A 24,122-nucleotide genomic window follows, 5' to 3' on the forward strand; every position below is an offset into this window, starting at 1 on the left:
TGTTAAAGTAAGTTCAACACAAATTATGCATGGGTCGTTTGCACCCCCTTTTTTGTGGCAAAGTGATACCAATGTGATGTGAATGCGAGCTGTTCGTTTTGCAATTCTATGGGCTTCATGGGAGCCTGCAGATATGGCATTTTGTGTTCGGGTGCGGCAAAATTTGCTCATAAGCTGGGAGCCTGGGAGGCCTACGGATATCGGAATCAGACACGGACTTCTGTAGAGTGGTCCTCTTATCAAGCTTTTCTCGGATGGCCTCCAACGTGTCTGAACTCAAGAGGGAAAATTAGTGATCTCATCAGCCGACTAAATTTGGTATCAACATACACACTGTTCTACATTACACCATAGGATAATTCTGTTGTCACTAGAAACCCTGGAGTGCAGGAATGTGAACGGTACTATAAACTAGTATTCTTATAACCAGTATAAACCTGTTCCCTGCTATCATTTGCTTTCAAACGGTGCAAATTGCAAGAGACGGGCGCCAAAAAAAAGAGAGGAAAATTAGGCTTTTCAGCTGAGGGTAGCTATGTGTATGTACGCCAAAATGGCTCAGTATGCACATGATGTTGCTGATCACTCTTTGTTTGTGCCAAGGACCAGGGATTTCAGTTCTGGCATCAGCCTTTCTTCCAGATCTTCCTTCCTTTCTCGCATTCGGTCTGATGTGCAATCTTCTTCCTACAGGACAAAGACACGATACAAGTTCATGGTTTAACTTCGTTCCCGTCCTAGAAGATTGTGCATTATTCAAACGTCATGCTCATGCATGAATACTGAATAAACGTGCAGAATAATGTACAATGGCAGCCAGTAAAAATATATGGTTGTGCTAGATTGCTAGAGGATGCACTTGTGTATGCGCAAGCTGTGGTGCTTAAGCGTATGTGGCCTCATAATCGCAAAGGTTAAGCTAATGAATATTTACCACCTACAGCATGGCTTTTCAAATAGATCGATCTGGGGATCTATAAAGCTTCAGCATTATGTATGCACTACAAGTTTCAAGCCAGAATCAAATACCTATTGCAAAAAAATATCAATACTTTTCCTCCAATGCAAAAGCATGAATAAGTAGATATAAGTTTGCAATTGTGTAAGTGGACTTACATCGTCAGTAGCAGCAGCTTGTAGTGCTAGAAGTTTCACAGTAGTGCTGTGATAATCAGCCAATACCTTGTAGGTTGAAGCTGGCAGCTTATCCTGCAAAATGGAGAAGAGTGGTACAATCACACACACAGATTTTGCTTTCATGAAAATTTAATCTGAATATGAAAAATACCGCATCACATAAGTTCAAACATCTACTAAAAAAAGCTTAACTGATCATGGCAAAAATGAACTGGGAGTGGGGAGATTTCTCGAACCTATTTCAATGGATTATATGCATATGGAGATGATTTCCAAACTTTGAAATATAATTGATAAGTTAGAAGACTTTTTTAAACCAGACAGTTTCTAGCAAACAGAGAGGGAATGCATGTTCAATGGGTCCTAGTATTTAATCCTCATTTATGCACTGTGCAAAGAAATACATGCGGTCTTATGAAAGTATGCCCTTTCTACTATGAGAAGCGACTCTTCCTCTCTGTGCACTCATGCAAAGAAAGGAAGTGACCAATAGCTGGCTAGCCAATTTCAAAACGGGATTTTTTTCCTTATTTGTTGATGAATAAACAAAGCTAAGTTGAGTACACAACACATTGTACAAGCTGATTTTCCCAGGGGAAACAAAAAATTAAGAAAGAAATTCATTATAAGAGATGTGGGACAAAAATTCTTCTGGAAGTCAAATGACAAATATGCAGCTCAACATGTCAAACAAATAGATCATCAATCTACCATCTTTAATTACTATTGCTACAGAAGATGATGTTCTGCCAGAACTACATTAGAATGTCTAACAAGAAATGGAAGTGAGTACTTGTAATTACCTTCAGCAGTGTGATAACAGCACCAACAGCCCTTCCTGGTGCCTGAAGAGCCTTATTATATGCCTACAAAATATTAAAACAGGTTGCAAATGAGATCAATTTGACAATATAGAATGACGATTTGAGAAATAAAAAGGAGAAAATATATAATCAAACTAACCTGCAGAAAAAGTAAAGCAACGACTTTTGGAAGAAAGGAAACAGGATCGTTCTCTGATGAAACTTGAGCTGTCAAGTCCTTCATTGCATATATTAAAGTGTCAAATATTAGAAATAGAAACTCTAGGCATAAAAGCAATTAAAATGCCAGGCAAATACCATATTCTTTGTTCAGTACACTGTATTACTATATTGGAATAGTCTTTTTCCACACGCAACACCTCAGTAGTTTAAACTCATCATCGTATCAATCTAACAATCTTTGTAATATGATCAGAGATTTTGTGTTATGGACTTATGGTACTTGTGCTTGCACTATTTCCAAGCTAAATACATAAGAAGCAGTGTATGCTCATGGAGTGATGGAGATACTAATACTAACACGTAGATATTAGAAAATTATTATTAAGCCAGATACAGAAAATTCAAACAAACAGGGGAACAAAGAAAAAAAGAAACTACAGTACATCAGTTTTGAAACCCCTACAAGAAAGGTTCCAGCTTTCCCATAGTTTGCTAAATTTTCAATTTGAACTTTTCATAGTTTGATTTTGGGGCATACGCATACCTAATGAATTGGCAGATCAAATAGGATGGATGTGGTTTAGGGCATGATCTGGCTAAAATTTGGAAACCTGTTCAGGGACTGGTTACAAGGAACCAACTGGTTCAAGCCAGTTCTCTGAACCCTGTTGTGCAGTCCAGAAAGCGAAAAACATACCTTGCGATAGGAATGCAGCATTGTCCTCTCTAATCTTTTATCAAGCTTCTTAAATGTCAAGCCACTGCTTCCAAAAAAAAAAAAGAGTAAGCACTTTGATAACTATGAAAAATGCAGGTTACAGTTGCAAACGTTACATATTACCTTTCCTCCAGTATATCTCTTAAGGCATCCATAAATGAATCAAATCTCTGCCACATATTATTCATAAAGGTTAGAAAGGAACAAAATTCCAGGTCATATTGGACGTTAAGCAGCTTCATTATATATTGAGACAGCAATTTGTCATTACTGTTAGACAATAAGAACTACAATCACGTACTTGAAAATGTGTGTAACTGATGAAGTAATCATATGACTTTTTAGGTATTCTAAACTTCTCATAAAATCTAAACCACTGTCTAAATCCATGTTTTGAATTAGACAAGTTTTTCTTACATGATATACTAAGAACAAATCCAATACTTATCTTTGCGTATGCAATACTTATCTTTGTGTATGCATACCTTTTCCGGATATTGTTTTCATATTCATTCTACATGGTATTAGAAAATATAATAGCTGGTATCTTGGCAGGATGTTTTAAAGGATATAGGCACACCACAAGCATCTACAGATTCGCTAGTGTATTAAACAAAAATCAGAATATAGCATCTTGACACTATGGCACTGAACCATATTCAGTGGTGGAGCTAGTAGTTCATGGGAGGGTGAACTGGCACAAACATGATTGTGTTCGAAATCAAGAAGGCTAATTTAGCATCTAGTTAGTGTATAGAAGGTAAAACCTAAATGCTAGTATTATTCTTAAGAAAAATTTAGCTTAAGGGAGGGCCATGAACTTCTTTGGCTTCCTACCACTGAAGAACGTCCTAATAATGCAGAATCACCAGTGAAGAACTTCTGAAGAGACAATTTCATTGCTTCAAGAATATTTTCACGTTAACTGGTCAAATCCTATCCATACCAGATGCCACAACTTACAGGTCCTACCTTGTAACTTCTAGCGCATCACCAAAATTGCAGTAAACATTACAGATGTAAAAAAAATACAAAATTCAGGACTTAATAAATATGCCAAATTTTTACTTCACATTCAAAGTTATACCTTTCCCTCCAGTGCTTCGATTAAAACTTGAGCCTTCAATGACAATGCACCAGTAAGATCCTTGGCCTGAAGAATTATTTTGCATTTACATGGAGGGTAAGTCCATAAAGTTAGACCAAATGAATTTCTCATTCAGGACTGATGCAGGGAACCATCAGATGATACATGGCAGAATGAAAAATAGGTTAATTATACCAGAGAGCTTCGGTCAGCCGTGCTTAATTGGATGTGATCTTCTTCGCTATCCTCAACCTCTATTCCATTCTTCAATTTGCTATCCTTATCCTATTGATAGTTCAGAAAATAACTCTTCTCAAGCTCATCAAACAATAGAACACCTTAGCAACCACACGAGCCAGAGTAAAACAGCTAGAGCAGTATAAACTGTGGAAGCAAAACCATACTACACAAAAGAAACATGTGTGCATGAGCAAGGGTATAAATTACCAATGTAATCAAAACTTTGTCAACTATTGGAGTGCCCATACTTCTTAGCAGATGCTTGTGTAGTATACCCTGCAACCACAAAAGGGGATAATCAGACGGAACATAAGTAAATACTCAACTAATTTGAGAAGCAAGCAATCTTGTGAGAATGATGACTATGGCAGCTTACAGAAGTAGAAGGATCGTCCTCAAATACATCCAAAGCTTTTTCATAAAGTTGCATATCCAGGACAGCCTGATCACAATAGACAAAGAATTCCACTCAAGAAACAACAGATAAAGAATAGAGGACAGTATCATCGAAAGGGACACATGATTTAGCATCACAAAAGGGTGCAGAAATGTGGAAAAACAATTTGAATATCAGACTAGAGCAGCAATGACATAAAACCGTGAGGCAATACATATATAGACCAACAATTCAAATTTCAAACACAGCCACCCCGGAAACTAAAAAAAAGCAGGGCGAGTACAAAAAGAAACCAGCATATAAATGGGATAAGCTGATCACCTCATCTATCTGCTTCTGCAGATTATCGAGCAAGCGACGCCTCCTTTCAGCATTTCCAGACAGCATAGTGTTCCGTTTCTTTGTCCATGAGTCAACAAGCATTGGCCTCAAGTGAGAAGACAACAACTTAAGGGGGGCATTCGAGTCATCAGAGCCTAATATTCATTTAAGCAATTAGAAAAAATTTAGAAATTAGAATCACTTCAACTCAAAAGAAACAGTTGTCTAAATGTTGATCTAATTCCTGACCTCCTAACTCTTCTAACTCTGGAGCGACAGCCAGAACCTTTTGCTCTATCAATTCATCAGGGAAGATGTTTGTACTCTCCTCTTTCATTTTCTCTGACGCTTTTTTACCACCATGTTTTACATCGCCTGATGCACCAGCATCCTTGTTTTTCCTATGAGATTTCTTTCCCTTAACAGGAATACTTTCTTCATTGTCATCATCCTTTTCAAGTGATCCACCTTTGGTAGACCCTGTCCCTTTCCCCCTTTTCTTCTTTGACCCTCTGTCTGATGAAACACCAGTACTGCTAGTGTCATTATCACCAAGATCTTTTGTGTCTGAGTACTGACCAGATCCTGTCTTGTGCTCACTACCCAGATTCGCATTCACAGGCCTTCCTTGACCAACACTATGTCTAATACCAAACGAGTCCATATCTTTCTCAAGTCGGTCAAAAATACCCTGAAATTGTTCACAAAACAAGGGACATTGAATTAATTCAGAAGCTAAAATACAAAGAGTAGACAATTGCAAGAAAGGTTATCACAAGGTCATGAAGCTTTGAGGACTCACCTTAATAAACATGTTACTAAAGACACATGACTCTCCAAATACCACTGCTTTAGAAGACTGCAAAAGAAAGAAGAGTTGGTCATCATGAAAAATGTACAACTTGAACTACTTAAAGGCACTCACCTTGATAGCCTTCTGCAGAGATGGACAGATAGACAAAATTTTGGTTGCATCAGGGCCACTAATATATGATGGAAGAACTGAAAGAGAATCAATCCTGAAAGAAGAAAGAATATCTTATGGCGCCACAAAAGTAGCTGCATGGCAGCAAAACAGAGAAATTACAGTCAACTAGAAAATTCTGAAAGAGAGATAATGATGTACTCGAAATTGTTGCTACTGTATTTAAGTCCCAGCTGTTTCAGTGTATATAACTTTGTTTATTACTAAAAAGTGTGAACCAAAGTTACTAGCTATTCTGTTTACATAGCTTGTTATTACTTGATCAGTTTACATCATTTGCACATCTAGTATGATGTTATATGATATGTCACAACCTGTTTGTAATAGTTCAACACCAAGTGCATAGGTAGAGAATCAAAGACAAATGAGAGGATTTTTTTTTTTTTTGGCAATATGTGCCAAGTTAGGAGCTCATAGTAAATAGCAGTGGAAATCACAATAAACTATTGAGGGATGAAATTTAACAATACCAGTGTCCGTTCTCAATTGCATCACCAACAGCAGTATCGAGCATATCAACCACGGAAGGATGAACAAAGACAGCATCCAATGCAATACCATCTGGATATCGGGCCTATAGGAAATAATTAGATAAACATTCTAAGAAAATAAGGATGGCTGGAACAGAACTGCATATTGGTAGACTCAAGTACCTCCAAGAACTGTTTAGGTTGAGGAATTGCAAGTTTCTGAAGCACGTCATACCCAATGTAAGAGTTCTGTACAAAAAAAAATGAACAAGTCAATACAAAAGGAAATAATGCATCACAACAACACAGAGTATGAGATAAAAGTAAATGTGATTGTGTTAAATACTAGACACAAAGATGTGAATAGTACTAGCAAGATACAATGTGTGGGCTGGTGGGCATGTGTGAGTGTGCGTGCATGAAAATACCATACACGCTTAGACTTTAGGTCTTGTCTAAATCCATACATATTTTGCTCTGTGAAGTCTGATTTGCCTTTAGCCCAAAATACTCTGATTCTAACATAGGCTGAAATGTAGGAACGGAAATGTAAGTTACAAATATCTCAACCTGTGAGAAAAAAGCATCAACACTCTCCTTTTGGGCATGGGCAAAAACCTAACAGAGAATAAAAAGACAAGAATGTTAAACACAGTTTGAGAATTAAGAATATCAATTAAACAAATGCAGATCTTACAGCTGGTGTCCACTGTCCTCCTGCACGGACTGATCCCAGTACAGCACCTTGTTTTAGCAAACCATTGAAAATGGATTGGAAGAATGAACCTTCCACAGAAACTCCACTAGCACCATGCATCTCATGAAGCTGTTGTTGCAAGGAGTTCCAAACAGATGGCAAGTTTGTCGGCACTGTTATACCCCTTGCAGCACCACGGACCATAGCAGTAATCCGTGAGACATATGCTGGAGTGTATAGCTGTCCACCTTCCAGCCTTCCTTTCACCTGGAAGGAGGGCAATAATGATAGCAGAACATATGTCAAGTTTTTGTGAATGGCATATATGTAATTTTTTTTAAATAAAGTATTGCAACATGGAGATTTAAAGTTAGAAGATGTGAAACTCAACTAAATATTCTGATCCTAAGCACCAGGTTTGGGAAAACAAATGCCAATGGAACACGATCTAAAGCACCAGACATACCAAGAGACTAGACACATACACTACTGTCTAAAACAATTTAATGGTTCTTCTAAGAGATGATTCACATGAATCAGCTAATTCATAATGCTTGAAATGGCAGGTTGTATCAAGATTACTGAATTTAAACTACAGAACAAAGACAAATAAAGTACCACTACAAGAAAAGCCATGAGAAGCATACAATACTTCCAAGCCGTGGCTCGAGGATACTGATGACAAGCTCAGATCCAATATGCAGCTGGGCAGCAATCTCTGCCAAGGCAATCTGACTGCGTTCCTGCAGCTTCTCATTTATCTCTTCTGTCACGGTGTCCCAGTAAGATTGTGACATGATCTCGCCATTTATCAGCATTAGAGTGGGATCATCCGAGACGACCTTCTGTGACTGCCTCTCAACATGGTAAAGGTCCACCCCCAGGGTATCTGATAAGTCGACTAGAGACACACGGCCTTTCTTCTTGATCTCCATCTTAATCTCATGCTTCAAGTGGTCCTGCCACACCATAGTTTACCATGAATCAGCTAAAAAATCAACGAATTCTCAACTGAGCAAGTGTTCAGAACTGAACTGAACAATGAAAGAGCTATGTCATATCATAGGAATTGTAGATGAAATTACGCAATAACTCTTAACCTGCTAGGGACATAAAAATGTGCAACTACCTATTATCTCTAATGTCTGCTTTTATGGTGAAACCATGAGAGAAAGATCGAGTCTTCATTATAAATACCAGAACCCATCCAGAGGTTTGCTCTAAGATAGTACTAAGGCAGAATCCAGTCCCAAATCAAAAACATGTTTCACCGGTTTCATGGAATTCCCTGCTTCCAAACTGAATAATGCCATCCCAGTATCCTTTTGAGTTACTAACCCCAATATCCTAAAAACCCTTCCTAAATGTTGGCATAGTTCAGCAACTACTAGTACTAGGATAAAAATTGAATTATATGTAAAGAATTCAGTCCAGTCCACAGTGATCAGATCGTTGACAACAACAGTTTCTGCATTGTTTCTATGATCCACACTCGACACCATTTATTTCTATATACAGTATACGCTTAGGAGCTGCTGCAATCCCTACGCTACGCAGCCACGGTAAATCGAACCAAACGAGAGAAGAAAGGGCGATGGTGTTGATGGGATTGGGGAAGCAGCAGCCAGAGAGACAAAGTGGAGGGGACGAATAGAGAGAGGGAGGAGGTCGGGAAGGGGGCGAGAGCGCGTACGGATGTGATGTACTCCTTGCCGGAGACGGTGTGGAGGAGGTCGAAGTCGATGATGCCGCGCTCCTGCAGCTTCTGCACCAGCTCCACCACGTTCCGCTCCGACAGGCGCACGCTGGACTTCGCGCTCTGCGCCGCCTCCAGCTGCCGCTGCAGCTCCAGGAGCTCCGCGTCCATCTCCGTCCCCTCTCTCGCTCGCTCGTCGCGGGCAAGTGTAAGGTGTGATGCCGCCCGCGCGCAGCCTCGCCGGAGACGCGGAGGACGCGACGGCGACGGCGAGATCGAACTGCGGGGGAGAAGTTGCGACTGGCAGCTGGGCCCCTGCGGATGATGGCGGCGTGCGAAAGAGTAGAGACGGAAGGGGATCTGGGGCTGCAGCGGAGGGCCGACAAGTGGGCCCGGTGCAACGCTCGCCTGCAACTGCAAAGAACAGTAGCTTCTGGCCTTCTGGGGATGGGACGTTTTATTTAGGCCGTGTTGAATCGGCGCCGATCGATTTACTGTAGCTACACTATAGCGTTTTGTTTTTATTTGGTAATAATTGTCCAATCGTTGATTAATTAGGCTCAAAACGTTCGTCTCGCAAAGTATAACTAAACTGTGTAATTAGTTTTTGATTTCGTCAACATTTAGTACTCCATGCATGTACCGTAAATTTGATGTGATGGAGAATTTTTTTTTATATAGTGTCAAAATTGGGAATTTGGTGGAACTAAACGTGGCCTTACAGAGAAATTGTGTACTTGTTGAATGATGATGGTTGATGAGGGGTCTTCAGCTGAAGCCGATTTTCAGACTCACCACCAGCTCAGTAGTTCACATGCATTACAGCTTTTATAACTTTGACATACTCCCTACGTCCCAAAATTAAAAAAAAGTTATGAGATACGTGCATGTCAAACTTTCTCAATTTTAACTAAATTTATAGAAAATACGTGTAACATTTATATTTCCAAATAAGTTCTATTTAGTAATACTAATTATGTATTATAAATATTAATATTCTTTTATATATAATTGGTCAAAGTTTAAAAAGGTTGACTATTCGGGAAGCGAAAACGACTTTTATTTTGGGACCGAGAAAGTATCTCATAGCGCGAGTTTGGATGGTTAGCATACATCGACAAACATCTTGTCAAATTTTAGGTGAATAAATTCCTCGCCACAACTTAAGGCAAACTTTAGCGAAGTCTTAAGTCTATAGTGTATGATTGGTTTGCTTCCAAATTTTACCATGCCAAAAATTTGGCAAGCCATGATTTTAGCTAATATTTAGTTTGGTATCCAAACTTGTAAGCTCTCACATTTGACTTGCCAAATCTATGACAATTTTTTTGTTCAACTTTTAGCTTGTCAAATCTTTGGTATGGTAAATTTTGAATGTCAACCAAGGCCCATAATACATCTGGTTGAACTTAAAAAAACAAACAATGTCATGTTAGCTGCCACGAAAGTCTATAAATTATGGTAAAGGGTGGTAGTGAACAAAACAGTCTCATTTGCCTTCAGTTATTCATGATTACGCAGGAGGAAACTCTGTGTATCAAATGTTTTCTCCTTGCATACTCCAAAATTATACTCCTAACGTCGAGAAAGATTGGAATAAATCTGAGCAGCGGAGTGCTCGGTCGACAGGCCGAGAAATGCCATAATGTAGGCACATTTTCGGAGGTTAACATCACTAGGACATCCTAAGTGACTTGATTACCATTGGCATTTGCCTCATAAGAACACACACCAGACGTATCAAGTATCAAGTATTGACTAAAAGAGAACGACAATCACAGTTCGAGAGCCAAATAAAACTATTTTACTATTTAATAGACGTATTGTCATCATTGAACTCCACAAAACATGATAATTCAGCGGTAATGATCACTATCAAAATTCGCCCTCCTAGCTACGGGCCAATACCAAAACAATTTCCTAATCCTAAAAGTATTTAGGCTACACAGCACACCAGCTCCAATGTTTCATTCCCGTGTTGGTACGTCCACACTCGTCTGGATTGCCTGCTGCTGCCTGCTTACAGATACAAACAAACGTCCAATGGCAAATCTTATACATGGTAGAGCTGTTCAGGCCATTTCGGGTAAGCGCGTTTGTACAAGCTCATGCACACAGTATCATGCTGCTGAATGCTGCTATTGAATATGCATTTCATGGCACCTGTGTCAGGGAAAGAAAACGTTAGCAAAAGGTACAGAAATGGGGATATAATAATGACTACTGAATCTAAGATGTCAAAAGAATTGATTGATCAACCGACGCACCATGTGTACCAACAGTCTCCTTGATGCGGCCACGACGACCATGTTTCGTCCACAACTCAACAGGCTGCAAAACAACATTGTTATTGGAAGTGAACATGAATAAGTAAGATATGTCAATGGCAAAATGGCACATAAATACTTGCCTGGAACCATTTTACATCGTCAGGATTGTGGAACATGTACCGCACGATTGCTTTCAGTTTTGACACTCTCTGTGGATACCTGCATAATAACATGTCAAAATGCGCCCGCCCACTATATTAGCTGAGATCTAAACAAGAGCCTTCAAGGTGAAGTAACCTGTCTCCATAAACTGGAAAACTCAGCAAAACATTAATCGAATTGAAAACATAGCAGTGATTGTGTACAGGTAGAAAACCAAACCCCTCCAACGAAAAATAAAAGGACACAGAATTTTGCATAAGTAATTGCCTTGTGAAGATGGATACACCCAAAGCTTACCCAGTCAAAACAATTTTCTTCAGAATGATCTGATCTGGATCCACACTTTTTAGTGTACCTATAGCAGCAATGGCAGGTTGCTCGCCATCTCTGTTCTTCAAAACTATTAGAGGAAGTGGAGGGAAGGAAATTGGAGCATATACAGAGGCAACAGAAAACCGTCCATGGTGTAGAAATCTCTCCATTTTATGTTTATTGCAGTTGATGTTGTCGGATGAAAACAATGGCCTAAGATACAAAAGAGCAGTGAGATATCTTCCAAGGGGCAGTGTGAAGGTAAACAAGAAAAAAGAGAAATATATATCTCCTAATAATATTAAAACTTCCATTACCTTGCTGTAAATTGCCGGAATCCAATATTGAAAATTAAAGGCTCCTTAGATTTGATAGGAGCTTCATATGAGTCATGTTTCTTTATGCTGCAAAAGAAAAAAAAGACAGAGGAATGCTAAGCTCAAGAAGCATATTGCAGCAATGTTACTTTCACCAGATAAGGACACAAGCTAAGAGCAAACAAATTAAAGAGTGATACATCATAGGCTATTCTGACATGAAAATTGAGTACACACCACCATTCAAGATATGCAATAAGGACAGAAAATTGGAGCAGATAAAACTTAGTATTGATTAGTAAGGATGAGTACCTGAAGTGAAGAACTGACATTTTTGACTCGTGTTGAAAAAGACCAGAAACAACCACAGGTATTCTTCTTGATGGATGACAAAGTTTGGAAGCAATATCTGTAGGAACATTTTTCACATAAAGCCTAACATATGATCCCAATTGAGCACAATCCTTCACGCCTCCATCTAACTCGGCCATTTTAGCAAGAACATGCTTTTGAGTTCGTGTAAAGTTATCAAATGCAAATATTCTTGCATAGTCAGATGGCAATGATTCCTACAGCCAACAGGATGAGATAAAACCCATCACATGAAATGAGTAAGTTCTCTACTAAAATGGAGACTTTTTAAAAAAAAGTAATTTGTGATAATTAAATGATAGATACCTTAGGATCCCAGGATGACGTCCTAAATGACTTTAGTCCTCTGAATTTTGCAAACCGTTTCTTTGCTGGGACATCTAATGGTGTCTCCACCTCATCAGGAAATTCTGCAACATTAGATGAGATGCATGTAATCTCTTGTCAATCATTTACCAAAAGGTAAAAAATGATAAAATTCACAGAAGCTAATAGTCCATTCAGAATTGATATCGACTTGGACAAGTCATACAAGAATCTTTGCTTAGCTCAAGCTCAACCAAAATGGACGTATACCATTTTCAGACACCACCTCCATTGAGACACTATCTCAGCATAGCTAATGTGAAGACGACACAGGCCTAGACAATACATTAATATTCCTAACTGGTTTTCATGGTTGTCTTATGACATAGTTACAAAATCAACTTTAAAACTGGAAACAAAGGCTAACAAAATGCTATCTGAGTCAGGACCCTAATGCAGCACCATCGTTTCCTACCCTTTATGCAACAACAGGAAGTGTTGTGCGGGGAGGAAAGGAACAAGGTGGCATTGGCTCGGGAAGTTGTGAAAATTGAAGTACTTATGGTGGATACAAGCTCGGTTCTGATGCTCAAGGGTGATTGTGCGACTCTGTTTTCTTCATTTCACTCAAATCTTCCATCCGAATATTGTACAGCCAAAACTTTCAATATGAAAGAAATCCAGTAAGGGGATCAATGCTGGGAACTCCCCATATTTCAAACTGGGATAGGTTGAGCTAGTGGCGGAGCTTGGGCCAAATTCGAGCAGGGGCCAATAAAACTAATTTGATCAGAACAAAGAGCAAAAGTTTACAAAATATTGCAGAGTGGGCTTTAATTCTATAGAACTATAGAAGCTTTACTGGGCCAGGGGTGGCCACACCCCACGTTGGCCACAATCAAGCTCCGCCCCTGGGTAATTTTGCCAAAATGTTCCTGAAATTATAGAATTGCAAGCTCCCGCCCAAATAGCTGAATTCACAGCTGGGGAGGAGCCCATTGCAATCCCTAATCATGGCCTGACCACATCAGCTAAAGTTGAAGGATATATGTTTCTTATCCTTTTAGTATGCATACAACGTAACTTTTTGGCCTTTTTTGACAAGGAAATGTGTTCCATACTAGATTGGCAGTCATAACTTGCTGGAAAACATACGACCACCCAATAGGAACTGGACAGGAGACTTGTTAGGCACCTTTGTATATCATGCTCAAATAATGGCAATTTAACATTACAAGGTTATAGAAAACCCATTAAAGGTAATAGAAACCCATACCTTCATCATCAGCATTAGCTTCTTTGATTTTCTTAATCTCTGCCTCTATCTGGTCTTTAGTCAAATTTTCTTCATCCTGCAAATGCACAACTATCACTTTATGTTTTTTTTTTAGACGGTTTAATATTGCCATGCACCCAAAAGGAATTTTGTAATCACTTAAATCAAAAAAAGGAGAGGATGGAAACCTCATAATTCACAGATAAAAAAAAGGAACAACAGGCTAACAAGTTGAAAAGATAAGGAATAAGGTCGATTTAGCAAATCCCCCACCCCCACCCCCACCCCCAAAACAAATACACACACACACAACCTTTTCAGTAGTACAATTTTACAACCCAAGGCAACAATTCAAGAAACCTAGGGACCGAAGGCACCAAGTTTTGGCCAAACATCAAAATGGTTCTGAGACTACAACATTTAGCCAGCAAAATCTCTCACTCTTGTTCCTCTGCAATCTTAACCAAGGCTATGAAAATGATAGTTCAAGCCAAGCAACATTTCTCGAGTCCCTTCTTCATGGAATTCTTCATCATTGGCGCCTGGCAAATCTGGAAACAAAGAAACAACTTCATCTTTGATCGTGGTCACCCCTCTTTTGATTCATGGAAAACACTTCTCCGAGGAAGCTAGGCTTCAGGCTCATAGATTTAGCGACTCAAAAAAACCAGTTTTCCTCTCCCTGCTAAGCCTCTTTGCTTAAGCTCCTTTCTCTTGCTTGGTAATACAGTTTTATTTTTGTTGTTTTCTCCTCCCTCTTCTGTGTACAGTTGCTTGTTTAGTGGTTCTTTTTCTTAAAAAAATCTTACAGTGAGGGCCTCCCTTTTTTCACGAACACGCAGGAGAGAGTGAGGGCCTCCCTAGCTGTATTTACGCTTCAAAAAGACCAAGGCTATGAACAGGCTCACACTACCATTGAGCCAATTCATCAAATGTCACCACTAGTTATCCATGACCCCGGACACAGCAACAGTACCTGTCTTCTTGTTACTATATGTGTTTGGGGTCTGACAGAACATTGGATGGAAGAGGAAAGTGGAGAGTGGGAAGATGGCCAATGCTTGGGAGTTGGGATTGGACAATATGAGTTTCCCCTTCTAATTCCTTCTTGCCCTTTATTGGTAGACTACATCTCGTGATCATGGTAGTGTAACTTCCACCCAAATGGTATGGACTGGTTTGGTGAACAATCGATGCTTAAACGATTCTCCAGATTTCTTATCTAATACCTGGCTATGTAAGAAACTGTGGTCCTCTTTTGGGTCCTGTGGGCCCAGAAACACAGCATAACATACAGCTGATTACTAGTGAAACACTGAACTCCAATATTGCAAGCAAGTGCTTTAAAATGCATAAAGTCCATCAAATGAGGACAAAGGAAACTTACTGCCATCTCAGTATCCCCAATAGTTTCTCCGTCGAACTTCTCCGTAAAGTGAGACACTGCATCTATATCCGAACCATCACTTCCTTGGTCTGAGTGACCTTGCTCATCAATGACCATTCCAGAACCAGCCTGGTTGTCATTATCAGAGTCATTATCTTCATCATCTGTGTCATCAACAATCCAAGCAGCCTGGCAATAGCATTTGATGAGTATTTGTAAATGTAGTAAATATAATCAATTTAGAGAGGAGGTACTTCAAACTCACACCCTGTTCGCTTGAGCTACTTTTCAACCATGGAACAGTGTTTTCCTCTCACAACATTTCAGCATAAGCCAAATTTCAGCATAAGCGAACAGTTGAAATGCTATGGAGGAAAGAATTGCAAACCTGGTACTCTGAAGTGCCTCGGGGAAGCTTCCTCTTTACCAATTTTCTCTGTTTGTTGTTTATGTCAGCCTCCTTCATATCTTCTTCCGTTGGCCAAGTCTAATCAAATATAAATATTATTACAATCTAGCATTTTAAAAAGATTAAGTAAACTTTTCACCTTTTTACTTACAAAAGCACAAACGTTCTAAAAGAAAATATGAATGGGTGATCACAGTTGAAATGCTATGGAGGAAAGAACAGTGCAGTTAATGAAAATCTACAAATAAGAGAACTATTTATACGGATGCTATTTATAATGGTACAGGGAATATAGCCAATAAAGCACATAACAAATGTTTGTCAAAATTACAACTCATGGAGCAGGATTGGAAAAATACTCACCTGCTCCCCGGCAAGAGGATCTGGCACATTTTCAACAAGTAAGGGTTCCTGACTTGAAGGGTCTGGAACAAAGGTGTTAACAATCTGAAACAAACCGGGAGGTTAAAAATCTGTGTTAAAATATGACCTTAGCATACGAAAAGTGCCTAGCATGATTACATTAGCATTATTCAATTTCAAAGGCTTTCAAGTCCTCTATACAACAAACCTGAATTCCATTATCTTCTGTTTCCATTACATCAGAGCTTTTCCGCTCACTAAGAGGGCACGGATCCTTGAGGACATCAATTTGACCCAACTGAAAATCACCAGCACCTGAAACATGTACCTTTTGAATGGAGAAGGTATTAGAAAAGGAAATGGCAAAATAGCTAAGAAATAATTTTTCAAAAAAAAAGCTAAAAAATAAACATAGATCACATACAAGCTGATTCACTGAAAGATTGTGGGCCCGCAGATATCCAGACACGAGCAATGTGCACAATCCTGTATTTTCATCAGGATTTATGCAAACCTGAAGCAGCAGTGCCACCCGTTATTATATAAAAGTAGTATATAGTACATAAATTTCAACACTGGAACGCCAATTTAGTTCTTTTGGCAAAATTTCATATTTGGCCAGTATAAATTAGCACTGTTCTAGGAAAGCAACATAGTGTAGCATAGCAACTAATAAAACCTGCTCAGACATAACATAAGGTCTCTGGCTTCTCCAATGTGGTGACGAAAGATGCTGCTCCTTGAAAAGCCACATGAACTGGACAATTCGAAGAATACGTAATCAAAACAGAGAGTTCAAAAGAACAACCGTGAAGGTAACCAGATGGTCTAATATTCAATATTCAAAAGAATACTAACCTTATGCAAATCATCCTTTGTGTCTGCTAAGTAAAACTTGCAGTCCTCAGGCAGCTCTGCAGAAAGGAAAGAACTTGCTGCTTTCTTCAATTCCTGCCTACTTTTACTATCCGCTGGAAGATCCTGATTATGTAACTAGAACAGGTAAATCAACAGAAATCATAGAACAATACCTTAATGAGAAATGCTCATGACTGGAACTTACACGGATGAAAACGGCTGTACTAGGTAAGCCCATGGCCCTCAATACAGACAGACATTGAGATCCAAACTCGTCAATTGAGCCGTTCGAATCACCACTGTAGAATGAATTGGCTGGTAGTACAAACGCTAACAAATCAGCAACCTATGTAGGAAAGGAACATTTGCAGGTTCCAGGTTAGAGCTAAGAAATTATAGAAGACCATAAACCACAACAACCTGAGTTTGGTTGGAAATGCATACCTTTGCCAGTTCCATGCATATGGTAAGATCACCATATGGTGCTTGCAGTACCTTCACAGATATTATGAAATATGAAAATTCTATACGTGGAATTGATTATCTAGATTGAATAATTGGAAACAAATAATTTAACAAAACATTATGGTTAATAAGTGAATAATGAATCACTAGAACCTGAGATAGAGACATAGAGTACAATATATAACCCAGTTATAAACACGCACAGAAAAGGGTAGAGTAATAGTCAATTGTATAGTGATGGGTACATATGCAACAAGGGATTACGACACCAAAAAATCTCAACAGTCAACACTAGCCTCATATTGAACTAATAGTGGTGCACTCAAAACATCAGAACAATATATTCATTTTGAACTTACCGTGGTTCGAAGCTTATGAGTAGGAGAAGCAACAGTAGATGATTTCAGTTTCCCATCACCGCCTTCCGCAAATGCCAAAAGATCTTTGGCAAGCGATCCGACATTTGCTGATGAAGAAAGGCCGACAAGAACCTGCAATAAATAATTACCAATTGATCTAAGGAAATACCTATGGTATTACCACACAAACAACAAGAGTAACCAGGTAGCATCCAGAAGCAGAAGCTAAGAATACTAACAATGACACGTGGTGAGCTTGAAGATCCAGTTGATGAACGTTTCTCCTTCAGCAAAGCAGCACGTTTTTTATCACGGATCTGCACCCACAGGAAGATATCGGCAGGTTAAAAACTATAAACAAGGATGAGGAACTGTGCCCAAAAGAAAGAGTCCATTCATAGCCCCAAAAGCTGCAACCTCCCAATAACTGTAGAGTAAGCTCAAAGCAAGCTAAAAACACCCTGCGCAATCTAAGCACAGACCAATCCTATGCAACAACACTGATACGAACGCAGTTCTTGTTGCAGCACACCTCAGAATAATCATTATGAACTGATAAAAACAACCGCGCAAGCTACAGAATTTGTCAGCTTTAACCTCTACACAGCACAGAAATAGGGGAAAAAACATATGTGCACGGTGCTGCATGGAAGACTGACCGTCTTGCTCTGCTGGATGCGCGCGGCGCGGGCACCCTTGACGGCGGCGCGGTGGCTGGTCTCTGACTTGTTCCTGACCTTGTCTGGAAGCAGACACAACCAGTGAGATGAGACATGAGTCGCGGAAGGTGGAGAGGAAACGGGGACGAGAGAGGCCGACTGTACTTACCTATCTTGTGCGCGTGGCGGGAGGCCTTGGACGCGAAGCGGCTCTTGTGGGCCTTGTTCACCTGCGCGCGGCCCCCGCCCATGTCGGCGGCGGCGGCGGCGGGAGGTCCGGCTGCTTTGCTGCGCGGGTCGTTGGAGTTGGAGGAGGGATGGTGGAGCAATGGGCAGGTTGGAGTGGGCAAAATCGGAAGCGCTGGCGGCGGGAGGAAGAGGAGGTGGGGGGTGGGTTAGGGCTTCCGTCTCCCGGGAGATTTTTTTTATTTTATTTTATGCCTCGGCTCGGCTTATAATTAGTACTTTTTTTTTTAACAAACGATATTTTTCTAAAACAATAAATCAGTCGATTAGCTTATCAGCCAAGTAAGTAGGACATTATTTTCCAGGTAAATAGCTGCTTGCGGCCGCCGGATCCCAATCTGACGTCCTAAAATCAGGTAGGCGAGATCCATAATCTCATTTTTAAGGGTCATCGGTTCAAATGCTTTAGTCGGCTGATGCCTGATAGTCGTTTTTTTTTCTCATGGAGAAGGGCTAGCGCCCGGATGTCCGGTCGCAGGACTCGTTCGGAAGCTCCTCCATTGGTCAGGGGAACGGCGGCGTCAGCAGCACCTCGACACAGCGGGAGACAGGGCACGGCACACAGCGGCGGGGGATGGGCACGGAGCGCAGGGGCGGGGACGGGGCATGGCACGATGCGACGCAGGATGGGAGCGTCGCGCGGTGGTGAGGTGGCTTGGGACGTTCGGACGGCGCGGCTCACCACGATGAGCGAAGCAAGTCGAGGGAGTTGAAGATTTCTCACCTGTCATAGTGTAGATGGAGGAGAGACAATAGATAGAGCAGGGCCATCGTTTGCTGTTGGGCTGGTCGCCGCGCAAGTCTAGGTACGGGGCGTTTGGACGGACGCACCTGGACGAACGTCCTCACCAGAGTATTATCTTTTTTTTTGGTGGGGGGCTAGTTGTAACACCCCTGGTGTTACGATCTCGTTTAGCACCGCGATTTAGGCCTAAGTAAAATTTTCAAAACGAGTTTCTCGTGTTTTTAGTTTAAAATGTACTTGAGGCGATAAGCGAATCCGGTGACCCAATTTTGTGGACTCGAATAAACGCCCAAGTTAAATTACTCAGTGCGTAGAAATATTTAGGAATGTCCGACGACAATTCTAGCAAACGGTTTGTTCGGTTAGATTAAGCATGAAAATCAACTTTTATAAATAAAATAAAATCCATTAATAAATAGAACGATACATATATATAAACTCACTGATTTATTTTGTTAAGCACGAACTGACGAGAAAGAGAGCACAGCAGCTTCGCTTATTTTTTTTCCGGCGTGCAACGTACTCGCCTGGCATTACTTTTGATCACTGTCTCGTTCTCATCGTGGCCCTGCAATTCGCTGCATTGCAAAGTCTCCTCATCCATCCGCATCCATGCTCTCTGGCTTTTGCTTTGCTTCTCTCTCTGACTTGATTACTTCTGTCTACATTTGCTGAGTCGCTCCTTGTTTTCCCTCCCTCATTGCTTGTCTTTGTTTCTCTGATTGTCTACATTGCTTGTCTCTGCGGCCGCGGACTTGTCCGTGCCAACCGGCACGCCCTGCCGGCCACGTTGGGCCTAGCCGTCCTGACGTCGTGTTTAAGAAGTAACCGAGCCCGCACACGTCTCCTTGCTTGTTCGTCTTGAGCTAGTCTGCGAATGATCTTCTCCTTCTCCCTTCTTAATTTAATTAACACACATACACTCTTTATTGATGATCAGCTCCGTTGACACGATAAAGACACACTCGAGTCCAAGTCCATCATGAATCAACTAACCCAGTTGACACGTCGAAAGACCAAAGACCACTCAAGTTCATCACCTGAAATCCAAACACGATTCACTGCGTCTTGCCCGTCTTGCACGGCGGGAACTGTTCACCGCAGAATCACTGTAGCATGAAGAAAATACTATCCACCGTGGAAACACTGTTCATCCGAGCATCGCGTCGTACACAAGCAGCGCTTTATTACCTTTAAGCAAGCTAGTTAGCCACTAACCTTATGACACGTCGCTGTCGCGTCTACGCTTCTCCAGTTCATTCACAGTATCCATGCCTAACCTTCTCGTCGTCCTCCTTATCCTTCTCTTGCATAATTCCATCCCCGCGTCTCCTGCCTTTAAAAGGATACACCGAGCCGTTCCGCTCCGCTGCTCACTTGCTTCTCTCAAATCAAGTTTCTCTGTTCTTACTCGTAAAAGCTGCGCCTATTGATCTCCTTCCTCGAGCTGCAATAAACCAAGGTAGATAGTCCTCATACATCCCCTACCCCCCTTCTACCTCTCCATGCCCTTGGATTTGGAAGTCATGGCCAGAATTGCCATCAGGCGAAAGTCCAGCAGTTGTCCATGGCGAACGAGCTGGGGAGCACAAACGCCCAGTGCTCTCTTTGTCTCTCTCGAAGAATCCTAGCCGTATACCTGCTCTGCTCTTTGTTTAGTCCATAGCAGCAGCTTATCCTATGCCAGGTGCTGGTAGCAAAGCTGAGAACCAACTCAGCTCCTATACACGTAAAGTCAAGAGTCGTGAGCCATTAATCTACTCCACCCATTTCTTTATTCCTTTTCCCTTTCTAATAAACCAGCGGCAGAACGTGGCCACTAATCACGTTTCATTTTCTCTCCTCGTGATTAATTAGCGGCCACCTTGCACAATTAATATCTCCACTATGCTAACTCCGATTCCATTACTTCTTCTTCCTAAATTCATCTAAAATCGAACCCCACCTATCCATAAAGTTTCATAATTTTTGAAAAACATTTGAATTTATGTGAATATTTATTTGTGTCTGTTTACCGAGTACCGCGAGTTCGACACCGACGGAGGGACGTCGATGGATCACGGAGTCATCGGGAGTTGTTGGAGAAATGGTACTTTTGGAAGCATGATTGGATTTCTAAGCGTTGCGGCTGTCGTTAGTTATTTACATCTATGCATTTGCATCAATGCATACCATATAGGTACGATGATGGATCAATTGAAGGATGATTGGGAATCCGAGGATGGTGTAATGATATTCTCTCCAGGAGATGATGCAATGGACTTTCTATTCAGTTGATGGTGGACGATCTGAAGATGCAGATAATAACTTTTTAATATATCTTACCAAGGCAAGCCCTAGTGCATAACCCCTATTTTGCTACAGTTTAAATTATATTTGTGCATTAAGTTTAAGGAGTTGAATAAAACCCACTTGCATATATATATCGTTATCCTATGAGTCTTACTAGTATGATAGGATCGTGTAGATTGCTATGCTACATGACTCCGATAGAAGTCGAGTGATGGCTGTCACTCGCAAGAGATAGGAAATATCTTAATGAATTATTATCACTTGGAAAATATAAATGGTGGAAAGGAAAATGATGACCGGGCAGGGATATGGTTTGGGTATTGGTGGGTGTAAGAGGTTGTGTCGCCATGGATGCGGGGCATGCCTTGGTTACACTGTTTTCCCTGTCTAGTCGGTTAAGGACCGATCGTTGCATAAGGCTCTAGGCAGGTCACAGACTTATTATCCCGAGCACATACTTGTGTATGGGCGCTTGGAAGACTTGTTGCTCTCTTATCGTGGATTCGGCTCTTTTCGGACCGACTGTTAGGGTTTTATTTTGGTGGAGGAGGTCCTTGCACCGCACTGAGTCCGGGACTCAGGGGCGGGGGCTTGGGGTCCCAGTTTGGACGGAGACCTGGACACCCGGGACAGGAGAGTGATGGGTTGGTCCTGCTTGTGCCTAGGGTACAAGTGGGGCGTGCGTTTTCAGGGTACCCAGCTGGGGGCATTGATTCGCGAATCACCGGGAAATCCGGTACGGCTTGTCTACGGTTTAGCATCGTAATAAGAACTGAAAGATGCAAGATGGAAAAAGGAAATCTGATTGCTTACCACATGCTTGAAAGTAGCACAGGTGCTTACATAGAATGGTTAGTTAATGAACCAATGCGGCTATTAATAAAAATCGAATATAAGGACGCACGCTTAGTAATGCTTTCTGCTAATGCAATAAACCCACAAGCCAGATATCCTTGCATATCCTTGGAGTCTTTTCTTTTCTCCTGTCGGGTAAGTCTTGCTGAGTACAATTGAGTACTCAGGGTTTTATTCCCTCTGTTGCAGGTGACAGGTGGAGGCTAAAGCTGACCTTTATGTGTGGATTCCTCCTGGTGGGCTCAGCGAGGATTTCCTTTACGCGGCGATTGTAGTTGTTATTTATAACTCTCACCAAAAGCTTTTATAAACGAAAGTATTATAATCTGTTGTCATAGTTTATATATCAATGCTTCATCATTTCATGAATAGATATTTATTTCCGCTTTAATTCTGATCACATGTTTATATTCCGCTGTTACATTAAATTATTCATAACTCTGATAATATAATTACATTCCGCTGTTGTAGTAATAAATATTATACTCTGATATTGTACTAAAAGCGATGTAAGAAATGGTTAAGAATGATGTAAGCTTTATTCTCTTATTTGTGATCCTGATGGCGAAAATGTGGATTTTCGGGTTCTCCCCTGGGGTGTGCCCGACGGAACCGAGTAATTTAGTGCTTTCCTTTGGGTGCTTAGTGTCTAATGGAAGACGAGCACTCCTGGGAGGCATTAGATTAGGCGGTTCTGCCACAGGCTAGTGCCCAGACGTCCGACTGTAGGACTCGTCCGGACGCTGCTTTTACACCTACGCCTACATCGCGTCTCACGCCCCTGCGCCCCGCATCGCATCCCACGACCCCGCGCGCCACATCACATCCCGCGCCGAACGCAGCACCCTCAACGACCCCAATGCCAATGCCAATGCCGAGGCAAGATGGAGGGGAGGGATAGAAGAGGAGAAGGTGAGGCATGTCGCGTTAGGTAGGAGCCGAAGCCCTGTCGAGGTTGTTGTCTGCCGGGCATCGGAGCCCTTGTAACATGTTCAACACCCGATCTACTTTTGAAATATCCAGATGAAACATTTGCAACTTACGTCTTTAGACATATGAAGCACTTAAAACATGCATCTGAAACACATGCAAAAACACCTGAAAACTCGTGAAAAGCCATTCAATATGGAACATCCAGATAAAACCCTTGCAACATATATGTGAAACATATGTAACATCCAAACAAACACACTTGCAATATACGTCTGAAAAAACAAATAAAACATTTGGAACATACACTTGCAACATACGGGTATAACCATTGCAACATGTGCAACATCTCGATCTACTTTTGCAACATCCAGATGAAACGCATGTAACATCCAGATAAAACATCTGAAACACTTGAAACATACGCTTGCAACATGTGCTTTCAGCGCAATGTGGCCTTGCAGCCTGGAGGAATGGAGGCTCGTCGTTGCGGCCGGCGGTGGCACATGTAGCTCGCCGGTACGGCAACGACGCGGGAAACTCGCCAATGGGACGACGTCACGCGAAGCTCCTCCATCGGCCAGGGGAACAACGACATTGGCAGCACCTCGACGCGGCGGGGGACAAGGCATGGCGCAAAACGACGGGGATGGGCATGGAGTGCAGGGCGGAGACGAGGCACGAGCGCAAAAGGCGGGGACGGGGCAAGGCGCGACACGACGCGGGATGGGGCGCCACACGGCGGCGAGGCGGCTTGGGGCGGGCAGATGGCACAGCTCACCGTGACGAGCGAAGCGAGTCGAGG

General features: G+C 41.4%; 2 protein-coding genes across 3 annotated transcripts; both read right to left on the reverse strand.

Moving 5' to 3' along the window:
- Positions 1 to 314: 314 nt before the first annotated feature.
- LOC136516284 (E3 UFM1-protein ligase 1 homolog) lies at positions 315 to 9,135 on the reverse strand. The gene is made up of 20 exons (XM_066509646.1): positions 8,732 to 9,135; positions 7,686 to 7,997; positions 7,039 to 7,305; positions 6,912 to 6,959; positions 6,525 to 6,590; positions 6,342 to 6,445; positions 5,812 to 5,905; positions 5,689 to 5,745; positions 5,136 to 5,577; positions 4,887 to 5,041; positions 4,545 to 4,610; positions 4,376 to 4,444; positions 4,124 to 4,213; positions 3,929 to 3,994; positions 2,965 to 3,011; positions 2,821 to 2,884; positions 2,101 to 2,178; positions 1,941 to 2,003; positions 1,117 to 1,209; positions 315 to 687 (listed from the first exon to the last, which is right to left on the reverse strand). The coding sequence occupies exons 1-20, from the start codon at positions 8,903 to 8,905 to the stop codon at positions 583 to 585; spliced, it is 2,460 nt and encodes an 819-aa protein (XP_066365743.1). The 5' UTR covers positions 8,906 to 9,135; the 3' UTR covers positions 315 to 582.
- A 1,380-nt stretch (positions 9,136 to 10,515) lies between these two features.
- On the reverse strand, positions 10,516 to 18,658 carry LOC136516962 (uncharacterized). Of its 2 annotated transcripts, XM_066510469.1 has the most exons (21): positions 18,419 to 18,658; positions 18,250 to 18,332; positions 17,830 to 17,907; positions 17,591 to 17,722; positions 17,211 to 17,261; positions 16,972 to 17,112; positions 16,767 to 16,889; positions 16,588 to 16,665; positions 16,333 to 16,422; positions 16,117 to 16,236; positions 15,909 to 15,992; positions 15,525 to 15,623; positions 15,137 to 15,325; positions 13,750 to 13,825; positions 12,474 to 12,577; positions 12,108 to 12,364; positions 11,796 to 11,882; positions 11,464 to 11,691; positions 11,145 to 11,223; positions 11,002 to 11,065; positions 10,516 to 10,897 (listed from the first exon to the last, which is right to left on the reverse strand). In XM_066510469.1, the coding sequence occupies exons 1-21, from the start codon at positions 18,498 to 18,500 to the stop codon at positions 10,788 to 10,790; spliced, it is 2,355 nt and encodes a 784-aa protein (XP_066366566.1). In that variant the 5' UTR covers positions 18,501 to 18,658; the 3' UTR covers positions 10,516 to 10,787. The 2 variants fall into 2 exon arrangements, with proteins under 2 accessions (XP_066366566.1, XP_066366567.1); XM_066510470.1 differs by lacking the exons at positions 17,830 to 17,907; positions 18,250 to 18,332; positions 18,419 to 18,658 and having other exon boundaries at positions 16,972 to 17,081.
- Between the last annotated feature and the right edge of the window lie 5,464 nt (positions 18,659 to 24,122).

This window comes from Miscanthus floridulus, chromosome 17, assembly GCF_019320115.1.
Source record: "Miscanthus floridulus cultivar M001 chromosome 17, ASM1932011v1, whole genome shotgun sequence".
In the NCBI taxonomy this organism is placed as follows: Eukaryota; Viridiplantae; Streptophyta; class Magnoliopsida; order Poales; family Poaceae; genus Miscanthus; species Miscanthus floridulus.